Source organism: Phragmites australis, chromosome 5, assembly GCF_958298935.1.
Source record: "Phragmites australis chromosome 5, lpPhrAust1.1, whole genome shotgun sequence".
Taxonomy (NCBI): Eukaryota; Viridiplantae; Streptophyta; class Magnoliopsida; order Poales; family Poaceae; genus Phragmites; species Phragmites australis.
This window is the reverse complement of record NC_084925.1, coordinates 39,908,632-39,922,724: the sequence shown is the minus strand read 5'-3', so window position 1 is coordinate 39,922,724 and position 14,093 is coordinate 39,908,632. Positions and strand designations below refer to the sequence as shown.

At 42.2% G+C, this 14,093-nt stretch overlaps 2 protein-coding genes across 3 annotated transcripts; one reads left to right on the top strand and one right to left on the bottom strand.

Annotated features, from left to right (window-relative positions):
* The first annotated feature begins 2,546 nt into the window (after window positions 1-2,546).
* On the top strand, window positions 2,547-6,732 carry LOC133919640 (protein KINESIN LIGHT CHAIN-RELATED 2-like). 2 transcript variants are annotated; one of them, XM_062364094.1, is made up of 3 exons: window positions 2,547-2,790; window positions 3,180-5,173; window positions 6,121-6,732. In XM_062364094.1, exons 2-3 carry the CDS (start codon window positions 3,252-3,254, stop codon window positions 6,332-6,334), a joined length of 2,136 nt encoding a protein of 711 aa, XP_062220078.1. In that variant the 5' UTR covers window positions 2,547-2,790; window positions 3,180-3,251; the 3' UTR covers window positions 6,335-6,732. The 2 variants fall into 2 exon arrangements, with proteins under 2 accessions (XP_062220078.1, XP_062220077.1); XM_062364093.1 differs by having other exon boundaries at window positions 3,170-5,173.
* Window positions 6,733-7,658: 926 nt separating this feature from the next.
* On the bottom strand, window positions 7,659-10,255 carry LOC133919641 (uncharacterized). Its single transcript, XM_062364095.1, has 5 exons — window positions 10,032-10,255; window positions 9,870-9,920; window positions 9,694-9,753; window positions 8,013-8,084; window positions 7,659-7,922 (listed from the first exon to the last, which is right to left on the bottom strand). The coding sequence occupies exons 1-5, from the start codon at window positions 10,153-10,155 to the stop codon at window positions 7,885-7,887; spliced, it is 345 nt and encodes a 114-aa protein (XP_062220079.1). The 5' UTR covers window positions 10,156-10,255; the 3' UTR covers window positions 7,659-7,884.
* Between the last annotated feature and the right edge of the window lie 3,838 nt (window positions 10,256-14,093).

Below are 14,093 nucleotides of genomic sequence, written 5' to 3'. Positions count from 1 at the left end.
TCGTTTTAAAATACGTTTAGTCAAACTTTAGAAACTTTGGCTACTAATATATACAAAACTATTAAGATTTATTACATAAAAATTATAGTAGTGAATATGTTATAAAAAATACTTTGATATCATCTAATTTTTATTAACTTTTACCAAAAGATAGTTATCAAAATTAATGATTAAATATGTTTGTTAAAAACTATATTAAAATTTTAAACGATAAGTAAAAGAAAATAGAGATGGTATCTAATAAAATATGGTAAATTTTGATAAAATGTGATAGTGAACTAAATAGATCCTGACTACGGCTGGACTGTTGGAGCGAGAGGCGGAGCAGGTTGGACGACGCTGTCTGAAACCTCCGTTGTATGGGTCTCGAGGGCGACTTCCAGCCATAAACCCTCCAAAGATTTGCTCCCTTATCATTGTTAGACTTGTAATTTGTCGAAATAACAAGTCTGAGGCTTCTTTCGGATAACAATAACCAGATTAGCTAACCTTAACCGAGTTTGGTTAGCTTACATAGATTTTTTGTTTCACAACTAACATAGGAAGCTTTTTAGCTAAATTAGGTGGTGGCTTTGTCTAACTAACGTTTACTGACATAAGCCTGCGCTAGAACGATAAAATGTTTCGCCTGAGTTATATTAGACCGTAACCCATTAGTATATTGATGGATCGTAGACCCGAACCAAACATAACCCAACCCAAGTGTGCGAATGATATGCGTGACTAGCCTTTATTTATCATTATGTCCTAGTGTTTAGACATTATATAGTTATACTAATAATATGCTAATGATTATTATTAGGATCTAATAACAATCTCTCTCGTCTAAGTACCTCTGTAGAACCTTAGATTTATCGTAAGCTTAGCAGTTTAATTAGATAATGGTTCGGTCCATCCGAGGTGCTAGCTCCTCCACATCATCTCACCATCCATCGAACGGGGGCATGATGGTACTTTCATTTTACTCTTTTTTGGTGAAAAATTTATGTTAGCAATACTTCTAGTCAGTGTTCCTCTCTCACAACCTCTCTTGTTTCCAGCTAGATCTTCCTTATCATCCCGCCAACACCATATGGTCACCGTGCAATGTCATATCCTCTCTTTGACGGCATAACCGCAAGGATTTGCGCGATCGCCTCTTATCATCTGGCCACCATCGCCATCCGATTAATGCAGTCGCCTCTTGTGACCCATATCCATAACTAAGATGACACCATGATTCTCACTTGCTTTGGTGGAGTTGAAGCTCCGGTACGTCATCCCAATGGACCACATGTTGATCTCCCTCGAGTAATCTTGTTGCTCCTTTCGTCGCTGAAGCAGCTGTTGTAGCCGTCTGTATTCCTTACTCTCAATCCAAGTCATGTGGAGGACAATTGTGGAGCGGTGGCCGGTGGGTAGTAATGCCTGCCCAATTGCCACATGAAATTACCATCGAGCCCTTACTTTCTAACACCACTTTTTCATACCTCCCTCTTAAACTTGAGGTGTTAGAAAAAGGCAGTCATAGGATCTTCTTAAATGGATGGTTACCTCGCACAAGAATTAAAACCAAAAACAGTTTAGAACACGTGAGTTCAAAGAAATTATGCACAGGCTATGACATTTTCCACTTATAGGAATTTAATCAACGAAATACAAACCGGAGTGAGACTGAGAAAGGTGCACTATTGAAGTGTTGAAATTACCCATAACCTAATCATAACCATAACCTTTTATCGTGGGGTGACCCCAATTCGAGTGACCCATCTCCTGTGGTTCAATCCTAAGCGACAAATTGCTTGCGATAGAAATAACGGAAATTAACTATTTGTCTCGCAATGTGTTGTTTCTCTAATTCACTATCACTGCTTGCTAGTAACCGTATACGCGCAATGCATGTGTTTTATTTAGATGAGATATGATGGTTATTAGAAGCCAGTGATAACAATTAAAGGAGTGGTGGTAGTTCTTCCTACTATTTTTTTTAGATGCCGGTTGTTCCTATTAGTTGAACGAAAGCAGGTCATGAGATCAACAAGAGCCATTAGATGAGGTTGACCAAATGTATACCATTTCCTATGCGCTATAATGTGGGTATGGGCAGATGTAGAAAATAAAGCACTTGAAACTTGTTATACTTAGTACAACCAATTTATAATTTGCCAATCAAAACATCGAAAAAAATTGTCACTTTGGACTTTGGAGTTTTTTTTTTTGGTTAATTCCTCTGACGTGTCCAAGGAAAGTACAGATAAACAATGATATAACTTTTCTCTACTACAGTATGTGGACAGTAGCTATAGTATCACCGCTATAGTACATGTAAAAAAGTACGTACATGTGTATTGCTTCTATTATAATATTTTATAAACAGTAACACACTGTAAATTACAATTCAACTAGACACAGAATATTGTTTATATAGTATTGTTCATCCGTGCCTTACCTTCTACGCATCAGAGCCGGATCCCCGTTTTCGTATCCTTTTCCCTCTCTGCCCGCACCTGAGCTGACCAAAATGCCCCTGCCCGAGTTGGATGCCTCACCTGTGGTCCGATTGCACCGAGGCGCGAGCCATTTCTCGGCCCCTCCCCTCCGCCGCACCCGTCGCCTCCTTCCTATGTATGGTAAGGCAGCCTCCCTTGGCCTCCTCCTCCCTTCCCTATCACGCTCTCGTCCTCCCACAACGAAGCTGACGATTCGTTCCTCCATTCTGCCCTTCCTGTTGCCTGAGCTGATCGGTCCCCAGCCCGGGCGATGCGTGCAAGTGCAATGCCGCGTGGATCGAGCTGCTGAGCGCTGATCACGGTGAGGCCACCCAGATCCGCTCGATTGTCGCGTCTTTAACTTCCTGTGCTGTTCTATTTCTGCGGTTTTGGCTTGGTGGGATGCGATGATGTGGGAGGGAATTTGGGTTCTGTATGGTCAGAAGCGTGGGATCCCGCTTGATTGTTGTGAATTGGTATTCTGCCCCCTTCCTGATACATTTGCTGCCGAAAGTTGCAATTTTGTTGGTATTAATTAGCGCATTTCGTTTTATCATATAAATAAATCTGATCTGATGTTTATCTGCTTTCCCGCTTGCTCGTCGTTAATAACTTAGCCGATGTTGGAGTTTATTCAATAATAGATTCTTACGGGTTCGATTTTGAAGCATTTACATGTCACCTTAATTGTTTTCGCTCAGTTTCTTTCAGGGTATTGTGGAGAGCTTGTCCGTCTGTTTCGGCTTCTGGGGTTGAAGGACCTTGGCATAATTATATCACAAGATGCCAGGAATCACAGTGGATGGAGTTGTTTCTGAGGAGGGGCCGAACGGGGTGAATTCCTCCCAAAACAACGAAAATTTGTCCGCCCCAAAGTCGACGGCAGCTTCAACAATGGTGACAAGCATGCAAAGTGAGGCACTTGAGATGCATGTTGAGGGTTCTGGTGCTGCGGAGCCCTCTATCGAGCAGCTCTACAACAATGTGTGTGAGATGGAGAGCTCGAGTGAGGGTGGGTCCCCGTCACGCGAGAGCTTTGGGTCGGATGGGGAGGAGTCAAGGATTGACTCGGAACTTCGCCACCTTGTTGCTGGAGAAATGGAGGCCATGAAGGTGATTGAGGAGGAAGAGGAGAGTGGGAGTGTAACCAATGCGGTACCTGCAGCTGATAATGGGACCCCAGTCAAAACACAGTCTTCAAATTCATCCAAGAAGTCGAAGAAGGCCTCAAAATCACAGCTTGAGTCTGATGCCTCTGTTGGCCCCAATGGCAAGGCGTCCCCTGAGGAAGGCGAGAGTGAGGTCAGCAAACTTGGAAGCCGAGTTGGCCGTCGACGGAAATCAAATGCCAATCCACAGAATTGCACAGAAGATGCTGGGCTTGATAACCCAGACCTTGGTCCATTTCTTCTTAAACATGCAAGAGACTTGATTGCCTCTGAAAATCCACGGAGAGCACTGAAATATGCTCTCCGTGCCACCAAGTCGTTCGAGAAATGCGCCGGTGGAAAGCCGAGCTTGAACTTGGTGATGAGTTTGCATGTTGTTGCAGCAATCTACTGCAACTTGGGAAAATACGAAGAGGCTGTACCTGTGCTGCAGCGATCCCTCGAGATCCCTGTAATTGAGGAAGGTCAGGAGCATGCTCTTGCAAAGTTTTCTGGCTGCATGCAGTTGGGGGACACCTATGGGATGCTAGGTCAGACTGCACTCTCACTGCAATGGTATGCTGCTGGGCTTGAAATTCAGAAGCAAACATTGGGAGAGCAAGACCCAAGGGTTGGAGAGACTTGCCGGTACTTGGCTGAGGCCCATGTGCAGGCACTACAACTCGATGAAGCACAAAGATTGTGTCAGATGGCTCTTGACATCCACAGAGAGCATGGCGAGCCAGCCTCACTAGAAGAAACAGCTGATAGGAGGCTGATGGGTCTTATTTGTGACACCAAGGGTAACCATGAAGCTGCCCTGGAGCATCTAGTGATGGCTAGCATGGCCATGGTCGCCAATGGCCAGGAGACTGAGGTGGCCTCAGTGGATTGCAGCATTGGTGACATTTACCTCTCCTTGGGTCGGTACGATGAGGCTGTGTTTGCTTACCAGAAAGCTCTTACAGTATTCAAGACCAGCAAAGGGGAGAATCATGCAACTGTGGCTTCTGTGTTTTTGCGTCTAGCGGATCTGTACAACAAGACAGGAAAGCTGAGGGAGTCAAAATCCTACTGTGAAAATGCCCTCAAGATTTATCAGAAACCTATTCCAGGGACTTCTCTGGAAGAAATTGCCACTGGTTTGACTGATGTTTCAGCCATATATGAGACCATGAATGAGCATGATCAAGCACTCAAGTTACTACAGAAGGCCTTAAAAATGTACAACAATTCTGCCGGTCAACAGAGCACAATTGCTGGAATTGAGGCTCAGATGGGCGTCTTGTACTATATTTTGGGCAATTACGGAGAGTCCTACGATTCCTTCAAGAGTGCGATTGCAAAGCTCCGCACTTGTGGTGAGAAAAAGTCTGCCTTCTTTGGAATTGCCCTGAACCAGATGGGGTTAGCATGCGTTCAAAGATACTCAATAAATGAAGCTGCAGAACTGTTTGAGGAAGCTAGAACTGTTCTGGAACAAGAATACGGGCCATACCATCCAGATACTTTAGGAGTATACAGCAATCTTGCTGGAACTTATGATGCAATGGGAAGGTAAGCTCCCTACGTATTCCCACATTAAGTTATTTCTCGCCACAATATCGACTCTGTACATCACCAGCTACAGCCTGCAAGTATTCATCCGCCCCTATCTTGCAACATATACACTTTGCAAAATAACTGTTAACTTTTCATATGGGTGATAAGTTTGTTAAACATCTCATTGCACCAGCCATACCGAAAATTTATAGAAGTGTTTTTCTTGCACACCTCACCTTTCATATTCTCCAAAGATTTATCCCTAAGTGAATATGGAAATCAATATTGTTTTCTCATCTAGGTATTGATGATTTGTCCATGTGGCCACTCGCATAATGATTTGCATTTCTGTTAGTGATGTAGGGTAAAGGACTATTCCTGGGAATAGTAGCTGATATGTAGGGTAAAGGTTACTCTTGCAAGTTCTATTCTTTGGTCTTAGTCGTCTCATCTTCCAGCTAGGCACATGATTAGCATCTTTATCAGCTTTTGCTACTCGAATTGAGTTAATCAGATATTGATTGCTAATAAAGTTGGATCAATTTAATTGGAGTAGGACCATCTTACATCATCTTTAGTTGCTTGTCGCTGGCTGTTCTGTAAAGAAGGATTGCACATACTTTATCCTCTTTCTTTATCTTTTTCTATTTGTTTTTTTCCTCCCTATTGTTCATGTGAAAACTTCATGCTACTTTGTAAGGCATGTGGACTGTTAGCTTTATAGTCCGAGTACGAGTGTACAACAACTGGCTGGATCAGAAATGTCAACTCTCTAACTTAGCTGGCTAGATCAGATTTCTGAAGCAATAATGCTATCTTTGTGGCACTTTCCAAAACTGGACCGAAAGGAAGAAATATCACCCCAATTATCAGATTCCTGAGAAACTAATGTGAAAAGTTTGCAATTCATTTTCACCCCAATTATCAGTCAATACTTAATATATCTGCACTTCGTTTACCAGACTGGATGAGGCCATTGAGATCTTGGAATACGTTGTTGGAATGCGTGAGGAGAAGCTGGGCACAGCAAACCCAGACGTCAACGATGAGAAGCGGAGGCTCGCGGAGCTACTGAAGGAGGCTGGCCGGGTGAGAAGCCGGAAGGCGAAGTCCCTGGAGAATCTGCTGGAGACCAACCCATATACAGTCACCAAGAGAAATACAGTTGCGGCATGAATCACTCACTGCTCTGAAAGGAATCACTCACTGCCCTGAATAATGATGGAGGATTGTTACTAAGGTGTGCCAATTGGTTTGTTCAGAAGGATCAATTAGAATAGTGGTGTTTACGGATCTAGAAATATGAAATGTTCAAATTGATTGCTGTAAAGTTACAAATGCTAGCATTGGTTACTACTTGTTCAGTGTTCAGATCTCCTTTTATTGTGCTTGTGGAGGTGAGTGTCGGGTACTGTTTTTTTTTTTTTTTTTTTTTTTTGGTCTGCCTTTCTGAATTCTGATGTGCAGAGCTCTTTTTATTGTGCTTGTGGAGGTGAGTGTCGGCTACTGTTCGACTAGCAGATTGCCATATCGAAGCAAATATATTCAGCACAGTTGTAACTGTATTTCTTTTAGATGACACAGCTCATCGGATCCTGCTAAGATTCGACTGCAAAATCGAGTCGCCAGCGAAAACTTGCTGGTGCCTGTTGGATCATTAATCAGTCTAACGTTGTGGTTGGCAAAACCAGATATCAATGCGAGCCAGCTGTTATATTCCAAGAGTCTGATTTGCTGAAGCTGAGATTTAAATTTATGGGGACGTCCATGGTGCTTCTGCTGGTCGAATAGTCAAATTTTGCTACAAATTTTTTCTAGAAAATAAGGCAGTATTTGATTGTTTGTATAAGTTGACAGAATGTGATCATTCTGAATGGATGAGATTATACAAATAGCATGTTTGATTCGATGTATGAAACGAATATAGAGTATTTAGTTAGATGTATGAAATACATGTATAAATGTGTTTAGTTGTTAAAAGGATAAGCACTATATCTATTTATAACTTAATTTCTTTATAATATGATATTTTTATAATTATAATTATCAACAAATTATCCTACTCATCTTTACCAATTACAATTAATTATAAAACATGTCAGTATTCATCGCTAATTATCCACATTAATACTTAATTTTGACTAATAACATCTAATTGCTACTAATGCATAGCTAATTATTCTTAATTCTCATTAATCATCACTAAGTACATGAGAGCCTCTACGAGATCATTCGACCAATTTTCCCATATAAAATGTTTATCATCTAAATAAAATATTCCTAAAATCTGTATTACTGTATCCTAAACAAGTTGATACCTTTCATCCAACTCAACACAGATATACCAACATATCCTGCATCATCCCATACATGTACCACCCTGTACAGAGAACCAAACAAGATTGGTGGGCATCTCCCCCGGTGTAAAAGATTAAAACTTGTATCATGGCAACATCGCAAATTCATATGCAGATAGAGGAAACTGGAGTAAACACTGCGGTAGCCACCAAATGCCACTTAATTTCTGCAAATAGAGATATTCCTCTACAGCTTTTAAGGGAGGAAGAGTTGCTGAACAGTGCCCCAAGGATGAATATGGTTTCAACCAAAAGTCTAAGCCTCACACACAATAACCATCCCAAGCCTGTTCTGAATCATCAGTTACCACTACTGCTAAACTACCGTGAAACATGAAGCAACAACTTTCGCGCCCAAGCCATGACTGTCTAGTGACCATACTTCTGGAACTCCCACTCGCTGTTGTCTGCAAGTTACAACTTGGAAGGTGAGAACAAGGTGGACATGCATGAGTAACAATCACATTGATCAAGATGAAGTTGCCAGGGTTACCAACCTAGAGGGCACACTTGACGGGTCTTGAGCCAACGGCTGATGCAGTGGAAGTGGAATGCGTGGTTGCAAACTCCTGAGATACACAAACAGATTATAATATCAGGTTTTTAGAATTCAGTGACCCTAGTTAGATTTAACACTTTGCAAAATATATTGTGTGCCATGAGTAGTACAGAGACAAATCAGAACCAGTCAAGGAGTCCAATTGGCAAATAAGCTGTAAGATAATCTTCTACAACCAAAAAGTTGCAAATCCATATTGCTCCTTCAATAATCACAATAGTCCAGTTATCAACCTTATATATAAACCCATTTGAATAATACCCTCATCTTTCAAAAAATTTGTGGCAGTTAAGATACACAAGCATTATGTTTGGCTACAGAACCTGGCTTTGTTTCCTTGAGGAAAACTAACAAATTACTACCCATGCCTATTGCTACTAGTGTACAATACCTAAACAAGCAAGAAGCTGCCAGATATAGGATTAGTAAGAAGTACCCAAACTGCCTTACACTACTTTATCGAATAATGATCAAATACAATATTCTTGATTAACACTCCTGATATAAACTACAAAGTGCTAGTTCCAATCAGAGCAGTCCAAAAAATTAAGAGGTTACATGGAAAAACTTGAGTAAGCTGCATCCTACTTGAAGGAGCCTTTTAGATGAATATTATCATAATTCACCTCCCATAAATTCCTTTTTACAACTCTGATATTCATCTCCTAACATTGTATTAGATCGGTGGGAATTGGCCTTACTTTGCCCCCCCCCCCCCTCACGAATTCGCACTCACTTCCTCATGCATACAAGATGAAGAAAAGGGGACCTGGGAACTCCCAGCCATCAATTCATAAACTAACCACTCTATTCCTTCAAACAAAATACATGTAATTACTTGAAAGTTTGAATCATATCTGGAGGTGAATACAACAGATGGTTAATTCAGGACAATAACAGCCAACCACAAAACTGTACTTTGCCTTTTTCTCTTTAAGATCAATAATGTTGAGTGTTACATTAGAAGAGTCGAGGCATCCCAAAGCCAACTTCATAGTGTACAAAAAACTTAACAATATACCAAGGACAATCTGATACAGCACTCTTAACTTCATTGTTATATTACAAAGTTGCAACTATGACTATAATCAAACCATACATGACGTGACGCGTCCACATTACTTGTACCATACAAATAACTAAGCATGGCAACCACTATTCAGTAACGCTACCCATTTTGATGCAACTGCAACTAGGCAATCCTGCAAGGATTCTAGTTCCAAGCAAGTAAACCCCTTCAAGAAATCCCATACAGGACACCCCAGGGCCCCAAAGGTTGGATGACTAACTGACATACTATAATCATGGCAGAGCAGAGCACACTAGTCAGGCAAGACCTAACATCATGCGAACCAATGCTAATTGCAGCAGGATCTGGCCAACCAAGTACCGATAGTTCCACTACCATGTATGAGTTTTGGCAACCAAAACCATCACCAATAAACAAGATCAAACACTACCAGTACCAAACCCCTTCCAACCATTCCACCCTGGGTTCCAAATAATACAGCAAATTCCACGCCACTGTAATGCTACTGCCACCGCACCACAACAGCATGTGACCCCAAATTCGGTAGCATAATGGGGGGAAAACAATGTATGAAGATGCAACATCATACCCCAAGCGACGGTGCACTCCTCACTGGTGGCGCTCGCCTGGTTCGCCTGGCACTCGATGCCTGCACCGCACACACAACACAAACGCGGATCCCCACGACACCGCCAGGTCAGATGAACACAATCTCAAAACAAAGCGAATGAAAGGAGCGGGCGGATGCGGGGGGAAAGCCCTCACAGAGGTCCATGATGTGGTTGCGGCAGATGGCGCAGTTGTCCACCACGATGTCTGCGCACGCGCAAAATCACGAACGGAATCACGTCAGATCGCACAAATCCAACCGAAAAAAAAAATAGAAGGGAGATAGGGAGTCTCGGAGATGTGGGTTGCGGTCCGTACCCCAGGCCCAGAGGGAGACGGCGTTCCACTTCTTGATCTCGAAACGCTTCGCCTTCTTCCCAGCGGCGGAGGAGGAGGAGGCGGGGGCAGAGGCCACGGCGACGGCGACGGCACCCTTGTCCATCTCGAGCGATCCAACCCTAGAATCACGAGTGGGGAGCGGAGAGCAGAGGCGGCGGTAGGCACTTCCAAGAGACGGAAGAGAGACGTCGGACGAGGCCAGATTCACGTTGTGTCCTGATATTTTGTTATTTAATTTTATAATAATTTTATAATTTTTTAACTATCAAAAACCATAAAATCTATTCTCAACTTAGCTTCTTAGCTTATAGTTTATTTCATTAGAAATAAGCTTTTTCAGTTTTAAAAAATCATTAGGTTTAAGAGATTTTTTTATATATTTAAATAAATAAATACAAATATATACGCTAGTATTGAAATATTACAAATACAGACTTATGTCACGCGGTAGAAAGGCGACATATCGTATCAGTCTCGTTCCACTGGTCAAGTTGGCACTGTAACATCTAACCTTTCAACAGACAACTAGTTATAGTATAAGTTGACACGTGCTGACCTTTCACTTGTCAATGTCACACAGTAGTTTATTTTCACCATGCACAAGGAGACAGAGGAGAGGAGAGAGAGGGGAGGTGAGGGAGAGGAAAGCGATAAAGCCCTACTAAAATTTATTGTTGGTGAGAGTAAATATTTTTATCTTAGTATTTTTTACAAACTAGTTATGATAGCTATCGTATCTAGTTTTGTACATAGGTTAGACATAAAATTTAGGATTTAGTGATGTTACATCTATATTTTTTAGTATAGATTTTTACAGCATCGTAGAATAACATATGTTAGACTTAGTTTTATAATTATTGGATGTAGTTTTTTTAAATAGTTGTGACTGTTAGACCTAAATTTTAAAGGATAGTTATATTTGTTTAGCGTAAGTTCTGTAGAGATAGTTCTAACTGTTGGATCTAGTTTTTTTTATGGATAATTATAATTGTTTTAAGTAGGTTTTTAAAGATAGTTGTAATTGTTAGACCTAGTTTCTTTGTTATAGTTGTAACGGTTGGATGTAGATTTTTAAGATAGTTATAATTGTTGGATCTAGTTTTTTAGATAGTTGTAATTGCTGGATGTAGGTTTTTTAAGATAGTTGTAACTGTTGGACTTGGTTTCTTAAGGATAGTTGTAACTGTTAGACTTAGGTTGTCTAGAGATAGTTTATTCAATATTATTTTTTACAGCAACGATCGTGGGTAGGTATAGATGCCGACCACACAGAGCTGCTTAACCCATGCATGCATGAGAGGCACTGCTCATACTTGATCGCAGTTAAGGCAGCTGAGCTCTCGATACTTTAAGTGTGGGTCCCAGATGAACTCATGAGGTTGGACAAGAGTTGGATCCCCAGGTTTGTAATTTATTCCCTTCACGTGCTTCTGGTGTTCTTGAGGTACTATGACTTACATTATATTTTGTTTGCAGGTTGCGCGGGGTTGGGCTTCTCTCGCTCTGCAGACTTGTCGAGGTAGACGTGAAGATTGGACATACCTCGTACACGCAGTGAGTTCTGGCTGATGACATGAGCCGTTGTCTTTGACATCTTCATGGAGGACACGACACATCGGGTGATGCACCAGTTTGGTTGGTACCAGCACTTCCCCTACCCCCGTCCAGATTGTCCCTGCTCACATGCATAGTAAATTGTACTACTCGTTGTTTTCAATCTTCAATCGCACACCTTATCTCATGTATTAACTCATCTTGCAGGATGTCATGCGTGTGCACCTCGTCTGGCTTCTACCTCAGATGTGGTCCTAGGTGACATATACACCGTCCAAGGTGCCGACTCACGTGGCACAAGTGCAGGACACTTACTCGGTACATAGGGACCAGGCTCGGTCATTGGCGGTAGACATCTTCATTACAATCATCAATTTGTGGTACTAATTTCACTAATAAAGAACTATGTTCAAACTACGTAACATTTTTCTTGAAGGGACCTCATGTACCAGATCTTAGTGGAGGCTAGTACTAACCACGATCAACAAGACATGAGATAGATGTCCCTGCCTCCGAGACACATGGGGTATTCCACATGATCTACGAGAAGGCATAGAAGATCATGAAGATGTTCTATTATAGATCTATTGAGAATGTTACTTATCGACCCTATGCTGTTCGATAGGCTCTTGTTCACCTCCCTCGCCCCTCCGCTACGACTACCACCATTGCTCCGGTGGCTACAACTTCGTTACCACTACGTCCTATGCACACTAAGTCCTACAATGACAGCTCCTCCAGACCGTCTTACACTTGGGCCGATAACCACTATGGTGGCATCTCTCAGTTCCTTCAGGCCATCTTACACTGGTTCAGGTAACCACTACGATGTTAGCTCCTCCAAGTTATCTTACGCTGCTCTCGGTGAGGCCGTCTTAAACTTACCTCTGCTAATATTACATAATAAACTTCATTACTTTCGCATTTGTGCTAACATCTTTTGCTCTGTAAACCACTTGCAGAGTTCACAGATTATGATGAAATCATGATGTCGATAGAGCACATAGAGCAGGTCATCAGAGATATCACGACGGACACATTGGATGGCTTTGACACGTTCCTCAGCTCGGGTGGTACGGAGGATGAGATGGGCCCTCTCTGCTCGACAGTGCTCCTCCTGTAAGCACACGGCTGACCCAAGAGGACTATGCGATGCTAGCTCCCACTAGCCAGCCTTCATGGACAGTCGTCCCGCCCAACCCACTCACGTACTCAGCGGACCACGTTGGAGCATAGGGCCGCAAGGTGTCGCGACCTTTTGAGCATATGGGGGGTCGTCCCCAAGCAGGGACGCACTTAGGGACTAGTTTATAGATTACATTGCGTGTATAATATATTATGGACATGTTATTCTGCTATATTACTACCCCACATCCGGTTTATTATTCTGGCTTCATTCCTCCGTTAGCATCGCAACCTAGGATTCCAACCAACCATTCGATGCACGGTGCTATCTCAAAATCTCAAAAACAATCAATTCTAAGAATATATCTACTTGTCACCCGTTACCATGCTTGTCCACGCTAGCACGCCACGTCTACCTGTCGCTCGGGCAATAGGTATGGTCACCCTTCTAACGGGCGACAAAACTCAAAATTTGCAATATTTCAAAACAAATGCAAATATTTGAGAATTTTCATTTAAAAATAAAAGAATCTTAGGTTTGGAGGAAACCGACGGGCGGGAGCATGGGCGGACCGTCACGATTTGCTCAGTGGGCCGTGCGGAAAGCCCAAAACCGTCACCCTCTGGCTTTGGGCCGTGCTCATGTTCTTTCTCCGACGAAGTATTTTTTTCCTTTTTTCCCTGGGAGAGACGACATTTTTGGCTTGCAGCAGCGTGTAATGGGTGATGGATCAATTTCTTTTAGCTGAATGCGTGACAGATCAATGATTACATGTATGGCTCGTCTCGAAAAAAGATAACACTTCGAGAAAAGCATGATGTCTGAATTCAGATGGTGTGGCCTGATTCAGTAGTGCGCTAGCCTTACCTTCCGTTTAGTACTCTGCACAGAGGATAACAGACTTGGGCGAAACACCCAATCGTGGTTCCCAGGTAAGAAATTATAAGACAGACAAGCAACAATTTTCAGTAAAATCTGTCTATGCTTTCTCATAGTTTCATCGACATTATGTAAGGATTACTGTCATCGCCAAAATTTATTGGTACTGGGGACTTTCAGTATCCGTTGCAGACAATGTATGCCTCTGGTAGTCCATTTTTCAAGCTTGGGAGTAATTCACTCAATGCGAAAACTTTGCAGCTTGTGCTGGTATGAGTTCATCTGTATTGGACTTTGTAATCTGTTAGATAGGGTCCTCCTGATGTAAATGATTTGAGGACCGTCTTACTTTAGTGAGCATCATTGGAGTCTGGACTCAATCTAGGGTACTGCAGATCAGTTGAGACGGCTGGCTTCCTCTGGTTCTTTGCCAAACTCGATGGCGAGCCTCAGAGCAGCATGCTTTGGCTGATTCACTTAGG

What these genes read in the sequence shown, in the direction of transcription:
- LOC133919640 (XM_062364094.1), top strand. Translation starts at nt 3,252, where the DNA reads ATGCCAGGAATCACAGTGGATGGAGTTGTTTCTGAGGAGGGGCCGAAC. An exon ending in ACTTATGATGCAATGGGAAG is followed by an intron (nt 5,174 to 6,120) that starts GTAAGCTCCCTA and finishes TTCGTTTACCAG; the next exon opens with ACTGGATGAGGCCATTGAGA.
- LOC133919641 (XM_062364095.1), bottom strand. Translation starts at nt 10,155, where the DNA reads ATGGACAAGGGTGCCGTCGCCGTCGCCGTGGCCTCTGCCCCCGCCTCC. An exon ending in CGTCTCCCTCTGGGCCTGGG is followed by an intron (nt 9,921 to 10,031) that starts GTACGGACCGCA and finishes GCGCGTGCGCAG; the next exon opens with ACATCGTGGTGGACAACTGC. An exon ending in GGAGTGCACCGTCGCTTGGG is followed by an intron (nt 8,085 to 9,693) that starts GTATGATGTTGC and finishes TGTGTATCTCAG; the next exon opens with GAGTTTGCAACCACGCATTC.